The sequence below is a fragment of the Bos grunniens genome, chromosome 13, assembly GCF_055505025.1.
Source record: "Bos grunniens cultivar Pamir isolate PY7600 chromosome 13, Bosgru_T2T1.0, whole genome shotgun sequence".
Lineage (NCBI taxonomy): Eukaryota > Metazoa > Chordata > Mammalia > Artiodactyla > Bovidae > Bos > Bos grunniens.
This window is the reverse complement of record NC_141177.1, coordinates 67,536,431-67,561,328: the sequence shown is the minus strand read 5'-3', so window position 1 is coordinate 67,561,328 and position 24,898 is coordinate 67,536,431. Positions and strand designations below refer to the sequence as shown.

The 24,898-nt window shown below is 45.3% G+C and overlaps 1 protein-coding gene across 6 annotated transcripts in view; it reads left to right on the top strand.

The window, feature by feature from the left end:
* The window catches only part of SFMBT2 (Scm like with four mbt domains 2), a 178,145-nt gene that overhangs the window by 24,876 nt on the left and 128,371 nt on the right, over positions 1 to 24,898 (top strand). For all 6 annotated transcript variants that reach the window (XM_086334810.1, XM_086334812.1, XM_086334807.1 and 3 more), the window contains exon 4: positions 605 to 845. In XM_086334810.1, coding sequence (XP_086190936.1) covers positions 605 to 845 — 241 coding nt within the window. The remainder of the gene's footprint in view (positions 1 to 604; positions 846 to 24,898) is intronic.

Genomic DNA, 24,898 nt, shown 5'->3' with positions numbered 1-24,898 from the left:
TGAACACATCACCCTGTTACCTCAGCACCAACCAGTCAGAGAATTGTGTGTTAGCTAATTGCATACTTTGTGGTCCACATCCCTAACCTTGCCTTAAAAACCCAGGGAGTTTGGTCTTTTGAGCATGAGCTGCCCATTCTTCTTGCTTGGCCCTGCAGTAAATGCTGTACTTTCCTGCACCACAGCCCAGTCTGTCGATTGACTTTATTGGACGTCTGACTAACAGACCCAAGTTCTGTTTCGTAACAGGACGTGCCGTTAAGTGTAGAATGCACACCAGATTTCAGAGGCTTCCTTGGAAAATAAGAATGTAAACTTTCTCATTACTATTTTTTTATGTTGCTTACATCTTGAAATGATGCTACTTGGGATCCTTTGGGTTAATAAAATACATTACTATAATTAATTTCATCTGTTTTATCTGTTTTTGAAGTGGCTACTAGGAAATTTAATGACTCACCAGTGGTTCACATTATATTTCTCTTAGGCGGTGACGGTCTCAGGAAACAAATATTAAGTGTTAATGTTTTTAATCGTTCTTGTTATTTTCTGGATGTTATGTGTCTAGCGTGTGATGGACTTCTTGTGTTTTTGGTTCTTTAAGGTTGAGATCAGCATTCAGAGCAACTTCCAGCCGGGGATGAAGCTGGAGGTGGCCAACAAGAAGAACCCGGACACGTACTGGGTGGCCACGGTCATCACCACCTGCGGGCAGCTGCTGCTGCTGCGTTACTGTGGATACGGGGAGGACCGCCGGGCTGACTTCTGGTGTGATGTGGTGATTGCAGACCTGCACCCCGTGGGGTGGTGCACGCAGAACAACAAGACCCTCATGCCCCCAGACGGTGAGCATGGGCTGGCCCAGCTCTCGGGCATCACTTGTGATGCTCAGAGACAAACCTCATAGCGATTTGATAACTGTGATTTCCTGGAAGATCCACCATTTTCACGATCTGTTCTTGAGTGGCTTCAGCCTGAGGGCGCTGGACTAAGGGAGAGCTGGGTGCGTTTTCAAGAGTTGGAGCTGAACCTGATGGCTGAACCCACGATGGCCCTTTATAACCTTTGAGCTTAATCAGTCCTTGTGTGGGTTTTTGGAGATAGGGAAAGGAAGGCCGAAGTGATGCTGACAGTGGAGGTCTTGTTCTCTATTTCCTGCTGATGGGTTATCTTGCCTTGTTTCTGGGTGAAATCCTGCCTTTTTGCCGTCGTTGCTTATCTCAAGCCTTACTCTTAAATTTTGACACTTTTAAAACACTTGGAGAAGATGTGAGTGGGCTTCTTCACTTTATAATACATCCTTCAGGGGGTCGTTTTAGAGAGAAGTTCCAGGGTACAGAATTTTAATACTCTTAAGAGCTGATGGGTTCATTTAGTTAAAAAAAAAAAAAAAAAATCCACGTTGTAGCTTTAGAAAAGAGGGCAGAGTTGATGAATCAATTCTCTTTCTCGCTTGGGTGAAAAATGTGGCATCCACTCTAGTTTCAGAAACACCATCAAATTTGTATCCTCTTGACTTCGTGCTCTTAGGCAAGACCCAGGCACACTTAAAATGACAAATTGCAAGTGAAAAATGGGGAAACCCCGTGAGAAAGAGACACCATTAATGTGACTGAAAGATCTGAAGTCTGTTCAGACCATCCCAAGTGATGCTAATTGGAGAATTTCTTTATTGCTCGTTTTAGAGAACTTTTAACAAAATTGAGTAGGTGATCGATACACGGCTTGGAAATCTTGCGTACAGAGAACAAAGTCAGGAAGTCGCAGGTTCACGGGGCAGGAGGTTTATTGATTGCTGTAGTGCAGGATAATCATTGCTTTGTAGCCAGAGATAGCAGCTCGTTCCAGAGGGAATCGTGGGATGTGTTTTTGCACAAGGATTCTTGGTGGTGTGGTTTTCTGTCTTGCAGAGCTCATCGCACGGTATATCCCACAGCTGTACCTGCTTGATCTTTGTCATGGTTAAACTTGAAAGGCGTCCCAGACTATTTAACACAAGTGAAAGTGGTCCGTGACACCTCATGTATTTGTTTGAGATGCTGTGTGGTTAAAGATTTTCTTACTGATCCCAGGAATCACGGGGTGGGAAAAGCAGGAACGTGGAGGTGGAGCCAGACATGGGAGTTCTTGTCCGCCATTTCCTGTAGGGACCTGGGTAAGATCTCTCCATCTTCTCCTCTTTGAAATGAGAGGTGCTAGTGTATAATCTCTAAAGAGCTTTCCAATGTGACCTGCCTTGGTTTGTGATCCATGGGAAGGAGAGGAGGAGGAGGGCACGGGTTTTGCTGTTGGGTACACGAAGCGTGGAGTTTGCTGTGGGATTAGAATCAGTGGAATTCCAGCCTGGGAGTCTGTGCAAAGCACAGAAGTCAGGTTTCTTTGTGACTGTTGGGGCCGGTGATGTTTCTGTGGATCAGGGAGCAGACTCGGTGGGGAAATCATGATGAGCGTTTGAGTCCTTTCTTGCCTGCCATGGATAGAATTTCACCCAATACAGAATTGTAGACTCTGCTTCCTCTTTGGAACCCTGAGATCTGGGAGCCCTCAGTTTCTGAGAGACTAGTCAAGACGTGGATGTCAGTTTCAACATACTGCTGGATCAAGCGAGAGGACGGGAGTTTTGGGTGATTTTATTAATGGGGAAGGGAGAGGACTGCCTTCTCTGGTCACATGTAGGGTGCAGGGCCCCAGTCTTTCAGGTCATTTTGGGATTCTTCAAGTAGCTTTCTGTCTTCTAAAGTCACCTCCCTGAAAAAGGGTCATTTTTAAAATTTTAGATGATCTCTTACCAAGCATGTGGCATCTTTTGCAGTCCTGTATGTTCCTGCCTTGCTCTTTTTGTTTGTTTGCATTTATTTTGGCTGCCTTGGGTCTTAGTTGTGGTATGTGACATCTTTGTTGAGTCATAGGGGAACTTCATCAAGGTGCACAGACTCTCTAGTTGTGGCGTATGGGCTTAGTAGGTGGAAAATCTTGCGTACAGAGAACCAAGTACATCCCACAACTATACCTGGTTGATCACGCAGGCTTAGTTGCTCTGTGGCATATGGGACCTTAGTTCCCTGACCAGGGATTGAGCCAGCGTCCGATGCATTGCAAGGCAGGTTCTGAACCACTGGTCCACCAGGGAAGTCCCTGCCTTGCCCTTGTAAGTGAGATTAATCTTTGAATCAGTGCAGGCCATCATCACACCGTTGATGTTAGGAGGGAGGAAGCAGCGTGGCAGCAGCCCTGTGGTAGTTTGTTAAGAGAGATCCTTTAATAAAGACAGGTTCAGAGAGACTTGGGTTTAGTGACCCACTGGCCATTCCAAGAGCAGTGTTCCTGCTCCAGAGCTAATAGCCACTAATCTTTCTTATTAAAAGTATTAAGGAGCACAGTACATTAAAGCCTCCCTAAGTGCAGTGGAGGATGATAGCTCTTAATACCGGAGCAAAATGTAAAGCATTTCAGCTTGCTGAATCAATACAGCTCGATTTATTCATAAGCACGTTCACGCTTGCAAAGGGCAGCTGCCAAATAATTATTGTTTATGGTGATAATGTAAGGAAATCGTTTAACCCAGTGACTGTTTGACTGTTATTTGTTCAGAAGTAACAACATTGCCTCTTAACGTCTGGGCTTGGGGAGCTTTGGCATCCTGGCAGGTACCCGCAGAATCCCGGAAAGGAATGCTCCTGTGAGATTGCATGTAAACACATTCGAGGATGCCCGTCCAAGTAATGCCTACCCTCCCAGCCCCTGGCTTATACATTGAGAGGTATCGTATTTATGTGCGCTTTCTACTGTTGCAAGGACAGTATTGGAATTCTGGTGCCTTAGGATTCATGCCACTAATTTTTATTTTCCCCATTATTAAAATTTCCATAATTTGAATTGCAAACTCTGCAGTCTTGCCAGAATGACTCCATTTGCCGTTCTAGGTTGAATCAGAATGACTGGAGTTAGTTAATAGGTAACTTATTTGAATACAGGGATGTTTATTCATGAAGTGTTGGGAGAAAGTGTGACTGTGCCTTCTGTTAGGTTGTGGGACTGGATCCTGCCTGGTTGTGAAGCTGGTGCTGGACTATTTGGGGGAATTATTGTTTTGGCTATAGTTGATTGTGAAATAAGAGATGTGGCCGTTGGTACACAAGACCCTATAATATGAGTGGGTGACAGAACTTACCAGTCTGTAAGAGTTGGACACGACTGAGCGACTTCACTTTCACTTTTCACTTTCATGCATTAGAGAAGGAAATGGCAACCCACTCCAGTGTTCTTGCCTGGAGAATCCCAGGGACGGGGGAGCCTGGTGGGCTGCCGTCTACGGGGTCGCACAGAGTCAGACACGACTGAAGCGACTTAGCAGCAGCAGCAGCAACCCTTGTATAACTGTGGACTCAAACTAGACTTTGTGTTACCTGAGACAATCAGCATTTAAAATTCCTATTTTTTAAAAAAATTTAACGACATTTTACCAATACTAGCAAAACCTAAACAATCACATTGTTTTCATTGGCTGTCTAATATTGTAACTGGAATTTGATTTGTACACTAATAAGAAAATTAAATATATATACTATAGAGTCAAAGAGAAAGGGTAAATCTAGGTGGACTCTTGGAGTTGACTAAATGTTAGATGGTTTAATGTGAAAAATTCAAGAAAATTATTATTAGGAAAAGTGGTGAATTTGGCTTTTTGAGATTTTTAAGAAGAGGATGGAAAACTTCCGTCCAGACTGTTTTCCATTTTGTCATTTTTTGGAGGCAAATAAACGAAGAGATCTGTTCTGGAGTTTCCTTGCCAAATGGTAATTGTGAGATTATGTAAAGTTATGTAAATTGTATCAGATGCTATTTGGGTTTTTCTGCACTATGGGAAAATCGTAAGCACAGAGCGGGACTATGAGATTTTCCTTTTTGGTGTTAGTCATAAATGTGTTTATTTTCTTTTGCTTCCTAACCCTGCAGCATATGTACTTTAAATCAGGCTAGTGTTTAATTCTTTGTGGAAGTGAGGGTGAATTAGTCCTGTGGGTTTCCTTGCCCTGTGGTCTGGTCCCTATTCCACACGGTTAATGCTGTCGGAGTCCCAAGCCCACCCGTCAGCTCTCTTCCTTGCTCCCCTACTTCCCACTTAGGGATCTTGGCCTCCGGCTGCTCCCGACTGAGCTTTGGTCCTGGTGGTCCATTGTGGGGGGCTCTCAGCTCTCAGTGGACCCTGTTCCTGCTGTGGGCAGACCCTTTACTACTGTGACCCTAGTACAGAGCAAGAGAAGTCTCCACTCACCTTCAGACAGGCTCACCCCCCTTGGCACAGTGGGTCCTTGGGGACTGCCGTTTTCCCCAGTTTTGACGTTGACTAGTGAACCTCCCTGCTCTCTGACCCTGAGCCAGGAGCCGTCAGTGCCGTCTGTCCAGGAGCCCTCAGTGTCCTCTGTCCAGGGGCCCTCAGTGTTCTCTGTCCAGGAGCCCTCAATATCCTCTGTGCAGGGGCCCTCAGTATCCTCTGTCCAGGAGCCTCAATGTCCTCTGTCCAGAGACCCTCAGTGTCCTCTGTCCAGGGGCTCTCAGTGTCCTCTGTTCAGGGGCCCTCAGTATCCTCTGTCCAGGAGCCTCAATGTCCTCTGTCCAGGGGCCCTCAGTATCCTCTGTCCAGGGGCCCTCAGTATCCTCTGTCCAGGAGCCTCAATGTCCTCTGTCCAGGGGCCAGCAGTGTCCTCTGTCCAGGGGCCCTCAGTGTCCTCTTTCCAGGAGCCCTCAGTGCCATCTGTCCAGGAGCCTCAGTGTCCTCTGTCCAGGGGCCCTCAGTGTCCTTTGTCCAGGAGCCCCCAGTGCCATCTGTCCAGGAGCTTCAATGTCCTCTGTCCAGGGGCCCTCAGTGTCCTCTGTCCAGGGACCCTCAATATCCTCTGTCCAGGAGCCCTCAGTGTCCTCTGTATAGGGGCCCTCAATATCCTCTGTCCAGGGGCCCTCAGTGTCCTCTTTCCAGGAGCCCTCAGTGCCATCTGTCCAGGAGCCTCAGTGTCCTCTGTCCAGGAGCCCTCAGTATCCTCTGTCCAGGGGCCCTCAGTGCCATCTCTCCAGGAGCCCTCAGTGTCCTCTGTCCAGGAGCCCTCAGTGTCCTCTGTCCAGGAGCCCTCAGTGTCCTCTGTCCAGGGGCCCTCAGAATCCTCTGTCCAGGAGCCCCCAGTGTCATCTGTCCAAGAGCCTCGGTGTCCTCTGTCCAGGGGCCCTCAGTGCCGTCTGTCCAGGGGCCCTCAGTATCGTCTATCCAGGGGCCCTCAGTATTCTCTCTCCAGGGGCCCTCAGTGCTGTCTGTCCAGGGGCTCTCAGTATTGTCTATCCAGGGGCCCTCAGTATTCTCTGTCCAGGGGCCCTCAGTCCGTCTGTCCAGGAGCTCTTACTGTCCTTTGTCCAGGAGCCCCCAGTGCCATCTGTCCAGGAGCCTCAGTGTCCTCTGTCCAGGGGCCCTCAGTATCGTCTATCCAGGAGCCCTCAGTGTCCTCTGTCCAGGGGCCCTCAGTATCATCTGTCCAGGAGCCCTCAGTGTCCTCTCTCCAGGGCGTCTGTCCAGTGTCGTTGTCTAGGAAACCTCAGTGCCATCTTTCTGGTCTCCATCACGCTTCTACCTCCTTCTAGCCTTTTGGAGAGGTGCACTTCAATTTCTCTTCTTCCTCTGAGTTCCTAAACAAGCCTCTTGACCTCACACTGCTTCTTATGAAGGCTCTCATCATGGCTCCACGTTACTGGGCCTTGCCGACCTTCCAGGGTTGTGCCCTCTTTCCGTGACCGTGCCTCTGTTCCAGGGTCATTTCTCCAGTTTGCGTCCTTCTGTTTGGTCTCTGGGACAGTCTGCCTTGTTTGACTCCAGTTCTCAGCAAGTGACTGATGTGTGCGTGGATTGTGCCCTGAGCCTAGAACCTTGTGAAAGCTGGGCAAATACAGCTTGTATGCAAAGTCCTGGGGGCTTAGACAGTGGGATTTCAGAGTAGAGTTTGGTGTTGTGTTGATCAGGGTTTTCCAGAGAATCAGAACGAATAGAAGCGTGCACATACACACACCCCACCGAACCTACCCAGATTTATTGTAACACATTGGCTCACCCTGCTGTGGAGGTTTGGCAAGTCCACAGTCTGATGGGGGAGGCCAGCAGGCTGCAGGCCCAGGGCAGAGTTGCCATTCTAGTCCCGTGACCGTTTCCTGGAGAGACAGAAGACCTGTGGTTGCTGAGGAAGTTCAGAGCTTCCTGCTGGAGAGTCCCTCTTTCTGGGAGAAGTCAACCCTTCACACAGATTCTTCTCTGAAGACACAGCAATTTAAAATTTTTATTTTTGCACGTTAGATTTTTTGATGAAAATATTATAATTGTATCAGTTCAGTTCACTCGTGTCAGACTCTGCGACCCCATGAATCACAGCACGCCAGGCCTCCCTGTCCATCACCAATTTCCGGAGTTCACTCAGACTCACGTCCATCGAGTCAGTGATGCCATCCAGCCATCTCATCCTCTGTCATCCCCTTCTCCTCCTGCCCCCAATCCCTCCCAGCATCAGAGTCTTTTCCAGTGAATCAACTCTTCGCATGAGGTGGCCAAAGTACTGGAGTTTAAGCTTTAGCATCATTCCTTCCAAAGAAATCCCAGGACTGATCTCCTCTAGAATGGACTGGTTGGATCTCCTTGCAGTCCAAGGGACTGTCAAGAGTCTTCTCCAACACCACAGTTCAAAAGCATCAATTCTTCGGTGCTCAGCTTTCTTCACAGTCCAACTCTCCCATCCATACATAACCACAGGAAAAACCATAGCCTTGACTAGATGGACTTTTGTTGACAAAGTAATGTCTCTGCTTTTCAATATGCTATGTAGGTTGGTCATAACTTTCCTTCCAAGGAGTAAGCGTCTTTTAATTTCATGGCTGCAGTCACCATCTGCAGTGATTTTGGAGCCCCCAAAAATAAAGTCTGACACTGTTTCCACTGTTTCCCCATCTATTTGCCATGAAGTGATGGGACCAGATGCCATGATCTTCGTTTTCTGAATGTTGAGCGTTAAGCCAACTTTTTCATTCTCCTCTTTCACTTTCATCAAGAAGCTTTTTAGTTCCTCTTCACTTTCTGCCATAAAGGTGGTGTCATTGGCATATCTGAGGTTATTGATATTTCTCCCGGCAATCTTAATTCCAGCTTGTGCTTCTTCCAGCCCAGCATTTCTCATGATGTACTCTGCATATAAGTTAAATAAGCAGGGTGACAATATACAGCCTTGATGTACTCCTTGTCCTATTTGGAACCAGTCTGTTGTTCCATGTCCAGTTCTAACTGTTGCTTCCTGACCTGCATATAGGTGTCTCAAGAGGCAGGTCAGGTGGTCTGGTATTCTCATCTCTTTCAGAATTTTCCACAGTTTATTGTGATCCACACAGTCAAAGGCTTTGGCATAGTCAATAAAGCAGAAATCAATGTTTTTCTGGAACTCTCTTGCTTTTTCCATGATCCAGCGGATGTTGGCAATTTGATCTCTGGTTCCTCTGCCTTTTCTAAAACCAGCTTGAACATCTGGAAGTTCACGGTTCATGAACTGCTGAAACCTGGCTTGGAGAATTTTGAGCATTACTTTACTAGCATGTGAGATAAGTGCAATTGTGCAGTAGTTTGAGCATTCTTTGGCATTGCCTTTCTTTGGGATTGGAATGGAAACCGACCTTTTCCAGTCCTGTGGCCACTGCAGAGTTTTCCAAATTTGCTGGCATATTGAATGCAGCACTTTCACAGCATCATCTTTCCAGATTTGAAATAGCTCAACTGGAATTCCATCACCTCCACTAGCTTTGTTGGTAGTAATGCTTTCTAAGACCCAGTTGATTGCACATAAGTGAAAGAAAGTGAAAGTCACTCAGTTGTGTCTGACTCTTTGCAACACCATTGACCATACAGTCCATGGAATTCTCCAGGCCAGAATACTGGAGTGGGTAGCCTTTCCCGTCTCCAGGGGATCTTCCCAACCCAGGGATCAAACCCAGGTCTCCAGTATTGCAGGCAGTTTCTTTACCAGTTGAGCCACAGGGAAGCCCTCACATAAGTATATTTGTATGATTTAATCTCAGATGATTTCTGTGAATAGTAGACAAATTATGTGTCTGGAGTTTCTCTCTTATTTTTTTAACTAGACATGATTTTGCTGAACTGAAGGCAGAAACAAATTTTATGGACTCTCTCTCTCTACACACACACACACACACATACATGCACACATGTATTCACACATATAAAACAGTTTACTGATTTATTTTATTACTCATCCAAACATTGCTAGCCCATCAGCAGAACACCCAGACAAGTGATCATAATTAAATTTAGTAATCTTTGGCATTTTGCCAGCCTGCAGTCATATATAAGCCACAGATTTTTACATCCTTTTTGATTCTGTCCACTGAAGATGTATTTGTCAGCGTCGGCAGATAGAACGTAATTCACAGTTAGTTTGCTTTGATAAGTAAGTTAAAACTATTTCACGTGGAAGTGGTCCATGTCTGTGGACCTGAATGTGCCCTCTTGCCCTGGGCCCCAGACCTGTCCTCTGGTTTCCAGTGGCATTTCCCAAGTCCTTTGTGCACTGACATCTTTCCAAGGGTTGCTGTGCACGGGTCAACTGGGGGAATCAGCTTCCATCTGCCTGGAGTGTCCCCATCGCCGTGCCTCCCCCGCCTCAGCCATCCTTTATCCACTTTGGAGAAGGATGTGTCCCTAGGGTGCATGCTTTGTGACACTAAACACAGACTCTGTGTTTGCAGTGATTCCTCCTTTTCTCAAGGCCTCACCCTGACTCTCCACCCTTAACAGTAACATATGACAATTACCTTTTTATGCTTAATCATCAGACATTTGTAATGTTATAGATTGTTTTTTGCTCGGGACTAAAAACAGTTGGCAGTGGCCTAAGCCGAAAGGTAATTCTTATTCTGTGATCAGAGAAATCTTGAGAAGTTTAATTATGTTTTACAGTTTTTGTCACATATGAATTTTTGTGGTTGCTGCAGAGAAGAAAAGTCAGAGGAACCATACAAGACTTTGGGGAAGGACTTCCTTGGTGGTCTGGTGGCTGAGACTCCACGCTCCCAGTGCAGGGGGCCCGGGTTCGATCCTTGGTCAGGAAACCAGATCTCACATGCCACAACTAAGATTCCGCATGCAGCAACTAAGACCCAGCACAGACTTTGGGGAGGTGGCTCAGATGGTAGACAATTTGCCTGCAATGCTAGAGACCTGGGTTTAATCCCTGGGTTGGGAAGATCCCCTGGAGGAGGGCATGGCAACCCACTCCAGTATTCTTGCCTGGAGAATCCCCATGGACAGAGGGGCCTGGCAGGCTGCAGTCAATGGGGTTGCAAAGAGTTGGACACGACTGAGCAACTAACTAAGCACATGTTAGGGTAAGGGTCTGAGGATCTGTGACTTCAAGGAGAAAAAGGAACGCTACACAAATTAACCAGTAAGGAGCTTATTTATGTCTGTTTGAAAATGTATGATGGGAGAGATCAGATTATTCCGTTGAATATATTTTATGGGAGTGATAGAGCAATTTTATTCAAAATGTCATGTCAGCAGTACGTAGGAAATGACATCCTTTGCAACTGTTTAAAGCAGTGAAAAATTTTAGAATGCCAAATTGAGAACACTTGAAGCGGAGCCATCAGATCTTCAAAAGTAGAGCTTTGGAGGTTTCCGTTCATCCTGAGTAGTTGTGCTTGGGGCCTTGTGGGTCTCTGAACGTTTTGTACTCCCCTCACCCTCTCACCGCTGCCCCTTTGTATCCATCCTGGATAAAGGATGGGGTGAGATCTGATGGCCCTCAAACCACCTCTGACCTCTCTTTCTCCCTGACTCTCCTATGCTGTCTCTCATCTTGTCCACTCATTATGACAGTTTTTCTTGTGATTTAGATGATTATAAGTCCTCAGGGCTTCAAAAGTGCTTACCATCATAGGACTTTTATGGGTTTATATGTATGTCATTGAATTTCTTTGGTCGTGGTAAAGGACACATCTCGAAGCTCTTCCCTGATGGGGCAAGGACCTGGCAGAGGAAGGTCTTGGGTTGATGGGCAAGGACCCTGTCCGGGGTGCCAGCAGCCACTTGGGTCCACAGAGGATGCCACTGACCTAGAATGGAACGATTTTTATATCCATCTATGAAAGGTTATTTATGGAGGCTCTACTATGTGCCTGATTTTTTTTTTTTTGTTTGAATATACAGTATGGTTAATATTAAGCATTTTGTATGAAGCATGTTTGTGACGCAGTCAGCTTTTTGGTGGATGGCATGGACTCATCATGATAAACTTATTTTTGGAAAAGATGTTTTGTGCAGAGCTGATGTCATGATTTATTTGTCAGTCCTTTCTGCTTGGCCTTTCACTCCTGAGGCTCTCACTTGTCTGGCTCAGAGGTATGAGAAGTTGATTTGAAATTCAGGAAACATGGGTATCGTCTCTCTCCTTGTTTGGGTGGGAGATGTTTTGAGAGCCACTTCTTTTCCAGTTTTTTTTTTTGTTATAAGCATGTAACGAGTTACTTACTATTTGTACCTGTTTGGTTGCTCTGATTCCTCCTTGCTCTCTGGTTCTTCTTGCCGCGCAGGCTCCCTCTGGTTTTGGAGAGTAGGGGCCACTCCCCAGTTGCGGTGCGAGGGCTTCTCATTGAGGTGGCTTCTCTCGTTGTGGACCACACTCTCTAGGGCTCTAGAGCGCAGGCTCAGGAGTTGTGGTGCATGGGCTTAGTCGCCCCTCAGCCTGTTGAATCTTCCGGATCAGGGATTGGACCTGTGTTCCCTGCATTGGCAGGCGGGTTCTGAGCCACCAGACCACCAGGGAAGTTCTGTTCTAGGCATTTTTAAAGGGTGGCTAGCCTGCCGTGGAAATTGACAAGAGCTGGACATTGACTTGCTTGGTAATGGGACTCTGACCCTTGACTTCTGGGGTGATCTACTAATAGCTAAATGGAGGGGCACCTCTGCACTGGATTCTGCTGGTGTTTCAGTAAAATAAGTTGGTGTTTCTGTGGCTGACTTCTGTGCAGTAAGAGTGCTCCTTAGGTCTGCATGGAGGCGTGGATTGGCCTGGTGAGTGGCTCAGCTGTGCCTCTTGCTGAAAGTAGGACCCTTGGAAAAAAGTCACTTAACCTCTTGGCGTCACACTCCCTGTATCTTTAAAATGGCTAATTAATACCTGACCTTGGTGATGGTGTCAGCAGCAGCTTGCATGGCAGATGAAAAACCTCTCTGTAGCTGTGAAGTCAGAAGGGCACTTAGCCTCACGTTTTTGTTTTTTTTTTTCTTCTAATTTAAGTGGAAGAATCTCTGATGGTCCACCCTAAATAGGCGGGGACAGAGGGAGCTATCGGAGGGAGGATGTGTCTGTATCCAGCATGAAGAATCTGGAAAAACAGCTCCAAAGGCGCAGACGCCCCTCACTTAGCTGGAAGCTCCCCGCCCCCCACCCCCGCCCACTTGTGCTCAGGCCCCAGGACACTGAGAAGGAATGGCCTTTCCCTCCCTCTGATCTCGGAGAACTTTGGTCACATTTCTTTTCAAACCGTTATCTTTGCCTGTGTTGTAGTTGTTTATGGATCTGTGATGGCACCCATTTGATGACAAAAGTAAGACTTGGTGAACACTGTAACTTAGAAACGCATGTCCTGGATCCTGATATCACTGCCTAACTAAGTGTGTGAGCTTGGGCTGGGTGCGTCCTTTCTAAACTTGGTGACCCTCAGTGTGCTCATTTGCAACTTGGGGGTCATGATAGCTGTCTTATCATGGATTGTGTAGTGTATCAAATGGGCTTTGTGTGACCGCGTCAGAGCCGTGCTGATAATGTGGGAGGAGGTGGAGAAATGCTGGTTTTTTCTTCCTTCATCCTTCTAGTTAAGGGTGGTATCTTCTCTGTCTTTTACAAGTTGTTTATTTCTTGCTGTAGAGCAGTTTATTGTTTTCGAGCCGTTTTAGGTTCACAGCCAGAGGAAGAGAAGGTACAGAGGTTTCCCATCTCCTGTGTGACCACCTCCACCACATCCCCACCATCAACATCCCCACCAGGTGGTACTTCTGTTGCAGTTGATGAACCTGCGCTGACACTTCATCGTCACCCAGAGCCCACAGTTGACATTAGGGGTCACTGTTGCTATTGCAGGACTTCCCTGGTGGCTCAGATGGTAAAGAATCCACCTACAATGCAGGAGAACCAGGTTCAATCCCTAGGTCGGGAAGATACCTTGGAGAAGGGAATGACAACCTTCTCCAGTATTCTTGCCTGGAGGATTCCATGGACGGAGGAATCCACTGGTGGGCTGTGGTCCATGGGGTCGCAGAGAGCCGGACATGTCTGAGTGACCAGCACTTCTTCAACATTTCTTGGTGCTGTGCGTTCTGTGGGTTTGGACAAAAGTATAATGATGTGTGCTCTATGACGGTGCCGTACAGAGCAGTTCTATGGCCCTAAAGATCTTCTGTGCTTCACCTTTGCATCCCTCCCCACCCCAGCCTTCGGCAGACACTGATCTCCTGTCTCCATTGTTGTGCATTTTCCGTGTTGACGTATAGCTGGAATCACACAGCCTCTTGTTTTTATGCCTCACACAGACTTAAAGCTCTGTCCTTGCTACGTGGGTAAAGAGCAAAGCCTCTGAGCTACCACGACGACGACAGCAGGGGCTAATTGGTAGGAGTGCATGCGTGTTGTTTTTTGAAGAGCCTTTAAATACAGTCACGCTCATGCACTCCAGTCACACTGCTTGATCTTGATACTTTGCATGTCGGTTTTTTGGTGGTGAGAGGCGGGGAGGAGAGCTGTGAGTCACATAACCTCACAGATAAGTGACCGACAGCCCATCTGCAAGGGTGGAGAGAGAAACATGGGGAAACGTGGATGCCAACCCAAGGGCAGTGTCATGCCATGGACTGGTGAGCAAACAGCCCAGTGGTAGGTCTGGAGGATCTGGGGTTATTACACACTGCCCTGTGTGCGTGTTCAGTCATGGCTGACTCTTTGCGACCCCATGGACTGTAGCGGACCAGGCTCCTCTGTCCCTGGAATTTTGTAGGAAAGAATACTGCAATGGGTTCCCATTTCCTATTCCTCGCACAGACTTAAATCAGATGCTGTTGATTTTTGTGTTTCGAGATGTCATGAGCTGTGTTGGTCAGCCAGAGGGATAGGCATGGGAGCTGGACTTGGGGGACACCTGCTGGGCTGAGACTCAGGCTAACCTGGAGCATGGCTGGCTGGGTCCACAGTTAAGGCAAAGGATGTGACCATTCAGCTGTCGATTGAGATTGATTTTCTAAGATGACACAGGCAGATTCTCTCTGGTGGATGGTGCATCCATATGAGAGGTCCAGGTGACGTACTCCAAGCCTGAGAACAAAGCAAGACCCTGATCCATGGGATGGGCTCCTTGGAAGAAAAATCTAGAACCTACAGCAGTGTTAAGCACTGGACTGGGAAGCTTTTAGGTAGGGTCAGAGCATGACCTGACCTCATAAATGTGTTAGCAGAGGTGGGAAGAAGGAGCTAAAATGGGGCTGTTCACTACTTCCTGGGGCCCTGAACAGATTCCTAGGATAAAGCAGGCTTGGCAGGGCCATGTGTATGCACCCTGGGAGTGAAAAATAGATAGGGAGATTCATAAATACCATAGGTTCCTGAGACCTCAGAGTTGGTGGGAACACTCTGATCTGAGAGGTGGAGAATGGGGGAGTGAGCCCCCTAGACAAGGATCTTGAGTGTTTTGTATTATCTCTTACCAACTGACAGAGCATTAAGCATATTTGGTTAAACAATACAAATTAAAAAAAAAAAACATACTTATACAGTGATGACAAACAACCTCCAGAAGCCCATCGTGGATTGTACAAACAAGTTATAGCCATTAAAATAATCTGTAATTATTTTTTTCGACTAGACAGTATGTCAGATCATTAGCGTCCGTTCAGCTTATTTCTCAGAAAATTATGTGTTGGGTATCTTTTGAGTCTGTCATAAAGCAAAATAATCACACCAGCTTCCCTCATCACCTTCAGTCATAAGCAAAACAAAACTGTTTGAAAGTCTCCAAAGAAAATCACGGTTATTTAAAACTTACTTTCGGGTTCAAATGTTTTCTTGCCCTGTAAAGGTCATGGGATGAGGCATATGCCTTGTGTGTTATGTCGAGCAATAGGTAATCACAGCTTTGTTTTGTGAAATCTGAAAAGCAACCCTGTCTTCAGATTCCTCATTTGTACATCCAAGGTGTGTAATTTTTTTAGCATCAAAATTAATTTTCAGTCCCTAATGTACATGGAGCTTTAGACCTGTAAGTTCAGCTAATGATTCTTTCAGTAAAGTATATGTATTTATATGCCTTTTCTTGGGTGGATTTCTTTGAAGCATTTCTGAAGGCAGGATGTTCACATAAATAACCAAGCAGCAAATAAATGTCAATTAAAAATTCTATTAACGTAACTGGCAGGAGTCCTTTAACAAATACTTAAGTACAGTATATTTAGATTAAATTTAATTCAGGGGGAGATGCTTGCCTGCTTAGCTTCCCAAAGTAGCTCATCTTTCTTCTATAGCAGAAGAATATTTTATTTTACATTTCAGAAGTAAAGGTCTAAACTGCATATATCTGAATTGTTTTTTGTTGTTGTTTAGTTGCCAAGCTGTGTCTGATTCTTTGCGATCCCATGGACTGTAGCCTGCCAGGCTCCTCTGTCCATGGGATTCTCCAGGCAAGAATACTGGAGTGGGTTGCCATTTCCTTCTCCAGGGGATCTTCCCCACCCAGGGATCAAACTGTGTTGGCAGGCGCATTCTTTACCACTGCACCATGGGGGAAGCCCCCATACATCTGAATATTGCATGTTAAAGTGTTACAAAGATTTTAAAGTGGTTTTTAGAAGCAAAGAAAGTTGGTCATTTTCAAGTTTTCAACTTGCTTCATGGTTACCTTTCTTCTTTCTTCCTGGACCCTCTATTTTTCATTTTCAAAATTTCTCTTTCCTGAGGGTTTTTTTTTTTTTTTGGTTCGTTTGCTTACAGCTCATCTAAGGGCCTTGATCACATGGTTGATGTATTAGGGTGCAACCTCGGCAGCTGTGATGGAAAGATTGAAATACCAAGGCTCACATAGACTTACATGGTTACTGCTCTTTACTTCAACAGGCCAGGGTGAGCAGTTTGGGATGGTGGTGTCTCTTTTCCACTGGATCTGTCAGGCACTGGGTTCTCTCCAGGTTGTTACAGAGTAGAGTTCCCTGTGCTACACAGTAGGTCTCTGTTGGTTATTGTCAAGTTCCCACCACAAAGATTCGGAAAACGCCCACTGGTGCAGAGCAAACTGGAGAGAAGAGAATCTGAAAAAGAATGAATGTATGTATATGTATAGCTGATCACTTTGCTGTGCCCCTGAAACTAACCCAGCTATGCTCCAATAAAATGTATTAAAAATTAGCCTCTGCAGTCACAAAGAAGGAAGGGAGCATTCAGAGTCTTGGGCTCACTTCCCCATCAGCCAGAACTTAGCACTTGGCCATATGTACGTCGTCGTAAGGGATGATGGAAATGTCCCCAAGTAGCCACAGTTTGGTTCAACTTTGTAGCCAAAACTCTCAGGTAGGAGGCTTCCTTTAGGAAAAAATTGTTTATTTGTTTGGCTGCATGCAGGATCTAGCTGCCTGACAAGCGATGGCACCTGAGCCCCCTGCATTGGGGGCTCAGAGTGTTAGCCACTGACCAGCAGGGAAGTCCCAAGGCTTCTTTACCTAGAAGAATCAAGGGGACAAAGAGGTCCAGGGACACAGCAGTGTCTACCATAATTCATGTAGCTCACAGAATTTTTTTTAGGATGACTATTTTCGCCTTACCGAACATGTCAGAGAAATGTCCAAATGCTACAAAGATAGAACCAGACAACTTTTTTCTTCCTTTGAGACTCAAAATGTATTTTCTGTAGTTGATACAGTACCTTTCAATTTCTAACTGGCAGTAACTACTGTTCATTTAATAGGACTTGTGCTTTCCCTGGTATTAACTTTTAAGGAGATTAATGGCCCACGATATCATTGCCTTTCTAATAGTTGGGCTCATCAGCCACACTTTTCACTGTGCTTTTAAACTGCAGTCCATTTGGAACAGTCCTTAAAATCATTTACCACTTTGGCTGGATTCCTGTTTATGCACTAAAACATAATATCTTGGGCCTAGATTAATTTTCTCATTTTTAGATTCTGTTTTCTAAGCTAGAGTTTATTAGTCAATGAATGAATGAATGTTAGTTGCTCAGTCGTTTCCAACTCTTTGTGACCCCAATGACTGTAGCCCACCAGGCTCCTCTGTCCATGGGGTTTTCCAGGCAAGAATACTGGAGTGGGTTGCCATTCCCTTCTCCAGGGCATCTTCCTGACCCAGGAATCGAACCTGGGTCTCATGCATTGCAGGCAAATTCTTTACTTACTGAGCCACCAGGGAAGCCCTGTCAGTTAATATAGCCACAATATTTTAGAGACAAATGGTTCTAAAACACTGTTGAAAAAAATTAGCAGTGTCTTACATCCTGCAGAATGCTCTTTCTCAAGGTGCTTTCAGCTGTTTAAGATAATTACTCAGTATAAGACCCTCCACCATGATATAGCATTAACAAGTTATTTATTTTTTAAGGAATTTTTTGTGATGTGAATCATTTTTAAAGTCTTTATTGAATTTACTGCACACTGTTTCTGTTTTATGTTTTGGCTTTTTGGCCATGAGACATGTGGTATCTCATCTCAGCTCCCTGTCCAGGGATTGAACTGGCAGCTTCTGCATTGGAAGGTATAGTCTTAAGCACTGGACTACTAGGGAGTCCACAGCATCATACAATTTTAGAATACAGAAGTCAGAAAGATCCTACAAGTGTCTCAGTTCATTTCAGTTCAGTCGCTCAGTCGTGTCCGACTCTTTGCGACCCCATGAATTGCAGCACACCAGGCCTCCCTGTCCATCACCAACTCCCGGAGTTCACTCAAACTCATGTCTATCCAGTTGGTGATGCCATCCAGCCAGCTAGAAAGAAAAAAAAAAAACATTGTATACAGACTGTTGATTAAAATATTGTGAATCAGTTACTTTGCACAAAGATAGAAAGGGGAGGTTGTCAGGTGTGTATGTTCTTTGGTGTGTGTAGTCAAATGTTAGACTCAAAGTTAAGCCAGCAGCTCCTGCCATTTTGGACTTTGGTCTTGAATTAAGTATCAGTGAGGAAATTTGAGAGGTGAAGACCACAGAGTTCAAGTGTTCAGGGCCTTACTTTTGCCTTAAACATGGTAGGAATTTATAGTGCTTTTATTATATTTTATTTATTTCTTTTTCTTTTTATTTTTTTATTGAAGGATAATTGCTTTACAGAATTTTGTTGTCTTCTCTCAAACCTCAACATGAATCAGCCATAGGTATACATATATCCCCTCCCTTTTGAACCTCCCTCCCATCTCCCTGCCCATCCCACCCTTCTAGGTTGATACAGAGCCCCTATTTGAGTTTCCTGAGCCATACAGCAAATTCCCGTTGGCTATCTATTTTACATATGGTAAGGTAAGTTTCCATGTTACTCTTTTCATGCATCTCACCCTCTCCTCCCCTCTCCCCTTGTCCATAAGTCTATTCTCTATGTCTGATTCTCCATTGCTGTCTTGTAGATAAATTCTTCAGTACCATTTTTCTAGATTCTGTATATGCACATTAGAATACAATATTTGTCTTTCTCTTTCTGACTCACTTCACTCTGTATAATTGGGTCTAGGTTCATCCACCTCATCAGAACTGACTCAAATGCATTCCTTTTTATGGCTGAGTAATATTCCATTGTGTATATGTACCACAACTTCTTTATCCATTCATTTGTTGATGGACATCTAGGTTGCTTCCATGTTCTAGCTATTGTAAATAGTGCTGCAGTGAACAGTGGGATACATGTGTCTTTTTCAGTTTAGCTTTCCTCAGGGTATATGCCTAGGAGTGGGATTTCTGGGTCATATGGTGATTTTTATCCTAGTTTTTTAAGGCATCTCCATACCGTCTTCCATAGTGGCTGTGTCAATTTACATTCCCACTGACAATGATGAAAATTTGCATCTTTGCTTCCTTTGGTTGACCCACAAGAAACACTGGGTTTAAATGAAGTAGGTTTGCATTGAACTGTTGGGGTGAACGTGGCTTTGTGCCACTGGTCATCTGTGGAGTTTCCATGTTTTGCTTTTTCAAACTCCTCATCAGATGAACACTAATCCATAGTGGATGTAATAAGAGCATCTTAGCTCTGATCCTGGAGTGAGCTGAGGTGGCAGTGAGCCCTGGGGGTGAGCTTCCACATCCCAAAGTAAATGAATTACAGGTGCTTGTAGTGGTATTACTGTTTGTAGACTAATTTTATTTTTGTTTTTGGCTGTGCTGGGCTTTTGTTGCTGAGAAGGCTTTTCTCTGGTTGCGGCGAGCAGGGGCTGTTTTCCAGCTGTGCACGGGCTTTTCACTGCTGTAGCTGCAGTCGTGGAGCACGGGCTCTAGGCTCTCGCCTTCAGTACTTGTGGCCCCTGGGCGCAGCAGTTGCAGCTCCCTGGCTGGAGAGCACAGACTCAGGGGTTGTGGTGCACAGGCTTAGTTGCTTTGAGTCATGTAGGGTATTCTCCACCCAGGGATTGAACCCGTGTCTCCTGCTTTGGTAGGTGGATTCTTTACCCCTGAGCCATCCGGGAAGCCTTGGCATTACTGTTTCTAATGGATTTTTAAAGAGGAAATGTTGAGAGTGTAAAGCATGGAGCTGCCCTATGGTATTGAGAAGTTATCTCTGCAGAAAAGACGAGCTTATTCTATCGTGGAGGTTTTGAAAGTGGCTTGTGGTCATGTGTGGGGCTCTCACTCAGCTGTACCTGTTTCCTCTTCTTACTTTAACCATTGTTTAAGAATCTTGAGGTTCTGTCCCAGTGACGTTGTTAGGAGGATTGTCGTTGCTAGTTGTCACTGATGGTTGGAAGTGGAACTGCCAGGAGCCCGCTGTGCCTTCACCTGTGACTGCTGAGGAAAGGTTGTCACCTGCAGGACCCGACAAGGGTCATTGTCCATGTTCATTTGAGTGACAAGAGCCCTGGACACCAGCCCACCTGTGACCGGCCTTTCTGAGTCAGTGTTCAATCTGCACGACGAGATCCCGCTGTGGGAAAAGGGGGCACAAACCCAGACGTTACAAATGGGGGCAGCCTGCGAACACTGAGACTTCTCAAAGGTTTATTCTTGGCTGTCAACAGCCTCGGAGCTTGTTACCTTCGTAGGAGGTGGAGATTTATTTAGCGTTTTCCTGCTCGTAGATTATGCGGATCCCACGGTAGGCAATTCCTGAGCCTACTTCCCTTCCTAGAAAATCTGTTGTGTGATGACTTTAAAGGACTTAGGCTAATTTGTGGGACATGGGAGAGTGATAATAAACTTAACTTGAAATTAAAGTTGCTTTGTAAAAAATTAAAAATTTCAGTTTTTATTGGAGCATAGTTCATTTACAATGTTGTGGTAGTGTTAGGTGTACAGCAGTGTGATTCAGTTATATACATACATATGTGCATTATTTTTTAGATTCTTTCCCCATATAGATTATTACAGAATATTGAATAAAGTTCCCTACACTGTATATGAGGTCCTTGTTGATTATCTGTTTTACGTATAGTAATATATATATGCTTTTGAACTGTGGTGTTGGAAAAGACTCTTGAGAGTCCCTTGAACTGCAAGGAGATCCAACCAGTCCATCCTAAAGGGGATCAGTCCTGGGTGTTCATTGGAAAGACTAATGCTGAAGCTGAAACTCCAATACTTTGGCCGCCTGATGCGAAGAGTTGACTCATTGGAAAAAAACCTGACACTCGGAGGGATCGGGGGCAGGAGGAGAAGGGGACGACAGAGGATGAGATGGCTGGATGGCATCACCGACTTGATGGACGTGAGTTTGACTGAACTCCGGGAGTTGGTGATGGACAGGGAGGCCTGGCGTGCTTCGATTCATGGGGTCGCAAAGAGTTGGACACAACTGAGAGACTGAACTGAATATATATATATATTAATCCCAAACTCTTAATTTATCTGGTGCTCCCCCCAACCTTTTAGAGCTCTAGAGAGAATCCTATTCTTCCTGTCTATCAAATAAAATTTTGGTTGGAAGAAATTTTATCCCAAACTCCAATTGGGGTTGTCTTCAACTAGGAGAAACAAAGGGTCTTGCAACTGAAGAGCATCTCCATTTCTCAATTTCCCCCAAAGAGAACCAACAAAGGATGACACACCTTGTCCTGAAGTTAATTTGAGCATGAAGCAAAAAGTCAGTTTGGTCTTTACATAAAATTTAAAATTAGGCAAATGTCCCTAAACCTGAACTGCTGCTGCTGCTGCTGCTAAGTCACTTCAGTCGTGTCCGACTCTTTGCGACCCCATAGACAGCAGCCCACCAGGCTCCCCCGTCCCTGGGATTCTCCAGGCAAGAACACTGGAGTGGGTTTCCATTTCCTTCTCCAGTGCATGAAAGTGAAAAGTGAAAGTGAAGTCTCTCTGTCGTGTCCAACTCTTGGCGACCCCACGGACTACAGCCTACCAGGCTCCTCTGTCCATGGGATTTTCCAGGCAAGAGTACTGGAGTGGGGTGCCATTGCCTTCTCCACTAAACCTGAACAGTCTATGTCAAACATGAGAATCCTCTTGAATTATTGTTGAGGGGCAAGATAACAAGTGAAGAATGGGGAGCAGAGTGAAGTGCGGAGAGTGGTTGGCTGGAGAATCAGGAACAGAGCAAAAATAAGCAGTTCTGGTGAAGTGCATGCGAACCTTGATAAAAACTAATGGTGAAGTCATTCTTAGGGGAGAAATGTCATCTTCGTGAGACAAATGCCTTTTCCCACCTGGTAGGTTTCTTCACTGGTTAGCCCTGGGCAGGATCAGCCCTGCTTTTAAAATGTTAATGAATGAATTATTATTATATTGATTGCTATTAGCTCTTGTCATTGCTGGACTGTGGGAGACAGTGGGAGAAAGTAGGTGGATTTAGGACTATGTGTGTGTCCTGGATGTGGAAACCTGAAAGTGTTGAAAAGTATTAGTGGAAAATCTTTGAACCCAGTACAGGGAAATGGGGTTGACTGTGGTCTCACACCTGTGAGATGAGGAATCCTTTTGTTTGAGAGGTCCGGATTGACAAGGATTTGTACTCTATTTAAATTTTTTTCCCTGAGAGGCATGTAGGATCTCAGTTCCCCGGGGATTGAATCCTCCTGCATCAGAAGGGTGAGTCCTAACTGCCGGACTGCCAGGGGCGTTCCAAGGATTTGTAGTCTAGAAAGCGTTTCAGGATGGACCCTGAAATGAGCTGGAGAACATGAGTGATTGTCACCCTCCGTGTCAAAGACTGAAAGCTGCCATCTTGGTCCTGGGCGTTCTCAGGATGGGTAGGTGCCGGGGACCCAAGATGAGGCCGTAGAGGGCAGAGGGGCCCTGACGGCCTTGAAGGTCCTTGAAGGACCTTCCAATCGAAGAAAACGAAATCCTGGGGAAGGTGCCTTGGCTCGTGAAGGGCAGCAGCTCACTTTTCATACCTTTGGCCTAACAGCAGCAGTTTTGAACGATACCAGTATAGTATCGTTCAGGAAGTAGGATCATCAGTAAGGATACAGTAAGTAGGATCCTTGATTCACATCCCTTGCATGTTTACAAGCTTTCCTAAAAACTGTCATTTCAAGGAGAAGTGGAGACACTCCATCTCTAAATCAGGGTGCATGCCCAGTCCATGGTCATAAGTTATGGTACATGTGTCAATGAAAAGAACTGTTTTATCTTTCACGGGGTTCAGTCTAATTGGATAGAGAAAGTACCCTGTACATCGATACTGTAAACAGTGGCATTTAAGACCCTGTTGTCTGTGTCGAGTCCTTGAATTTTTCTCTTCTGACATCCTCTGTCTCCATTTCCTTTTTCTCCATCTGCTTTCTCCTTGATGCTCAATTTTCTGTCCATTGTTATGCTAAAATTACACTTTCAGGGCACCAGTAACTCTTACGGCCAAACTCAGTGGTATTTTTCTGTGAAATTTGTCATAAGTGGATTGCATTAGCCTTGTTCTTCCCTCATTTTCCCAACTGTTTTTTAAAAAATGTTTTGTTTCCCTGGTTTTTTGTTTCTCTTGATAGTATTTTTGCATACAATTCTCAGGTTTTCTGTCTAATGGCACCACATTTAAATTTGCTGACATCACAGAGGATAAAATAAAACATCATCCAACTCTTTGTGACCCTGTTGACTGTAGCCCACCAGGCTTCTCTGTCCATGATGCTCCAGCAAGAATACTGTAGTGGGTTGCCATGCCCTCCTCCAGGGGATCTTCCCAACTGAAGATCGAACCCAGGTCTCCCCCATTATAGGCAGATTCTTTACCATCTGAGCCACCAGGGAAGCCCCCAAATAAAACATCACATTCCCCTAAAGTACTTTGGATGGGGTGGGGTTCCAGCTGTGCCATTATGACCCCTGAGGGTTTATCCTTCCTTCCTTGGCCAGGCTGGTCATGGCTTGTGTTCATCTCCATTTTATGATCTGTAAAATTTGTCATGAGTCAAGAGTTGCTGCTGTAGTCAGAGTTCTAGCTAATTGTGCTCCTGATCAGTTGCTCAATTCTGGCTGACACTTTGCAGCCTGTGGACTATACCCTGCCAGGCTTCTTTGTCCATGGGATTTCCCAGGCGAGAATGCTGGAGTGAGTTGTCACTTCCTACTCCAGGGGTCTTCCCAACCTACAGATCCAACCCGCATCTCTTGCGTTGGCAGGCGGGTTCTTTACTACAGCGGCACCTGGGAAGTCCTAGCTAATTCTACTGTGAAGAAATTGGCGAGAAGAAAAGTGAACCATAATTCTGCAGGAAAACAGTCTTTTATGACTCCTTGAGCATATTTTACACTTTTATTTCAAGGCAGTTTTTCATTTACAAATGATTAAGGATTTTAGAAACTGTTGGAACGGAGTGAGTTCAGATGGATTGAATTATTACCTGTTCGGTTTTTATGTGTGTCTGTTTGATATTCTACACTAGCAGGTGAAATACTCATTAAAGAAGTGTTTGTCCTCTCATGGAGGGTTTTTATTTCCTTTTTAGTGACTGAGGATGTATTGCAGGAGCTTTGGTTATGCCTCGTTCCATAAGGCATTATAGTCCCAAATGTTTTAGGTAGAAATTTGTGTTGTTTAGTTGCAAAGTCGTGTCTGACTCTTTGCAACTCCATGGACTATACACAGTTCATGGAATTCTCCAAGCCAGAATACTGGAGTAGGTAGCATTTCCCTTCTCCAGAGGATCTTCCCAACCCAGGGATCGAACCCAAGTCTCCTGCATTGCAGGCGGATTCTTTACCAACTGAGCTACCAGGGAAGCTCAAGGCAAAGGGGAAGACCATTCAATTCAGGAGCCGCGTTGGATACGTTTAAAGGTTGTTTATTGACATTATTGTAATACAGTATTCACCCAGTTTTCCTTTCCACATGGATCATGGGAATTCTTTTCTTACTGAAAAATACCATGTTTATAGATGCACGGTTAGATAGCATGTCAATACGTGCTACAGAGTGACAGGAGGAAGAGGGTAGGCTTGGCATAGGGGCAGGGTATTAGCCAGAGCTCACAACATAATTTTTATTTCTGTATGGTAGCTTAGTTTGTAATGAAGGCTGGATTGGCTGGAGTATTCCTGTCAGAATATTGAGCACAAGTGAAGGCCCAGGGGAGTATCCACTGAGGTTTTCAAGGAAAAAACAAAACCCAAAAAACCCCCTACCCTGGACTGTGCCCAGATTTGGTGAGGGAGGGACTGAGGTTTTTTGC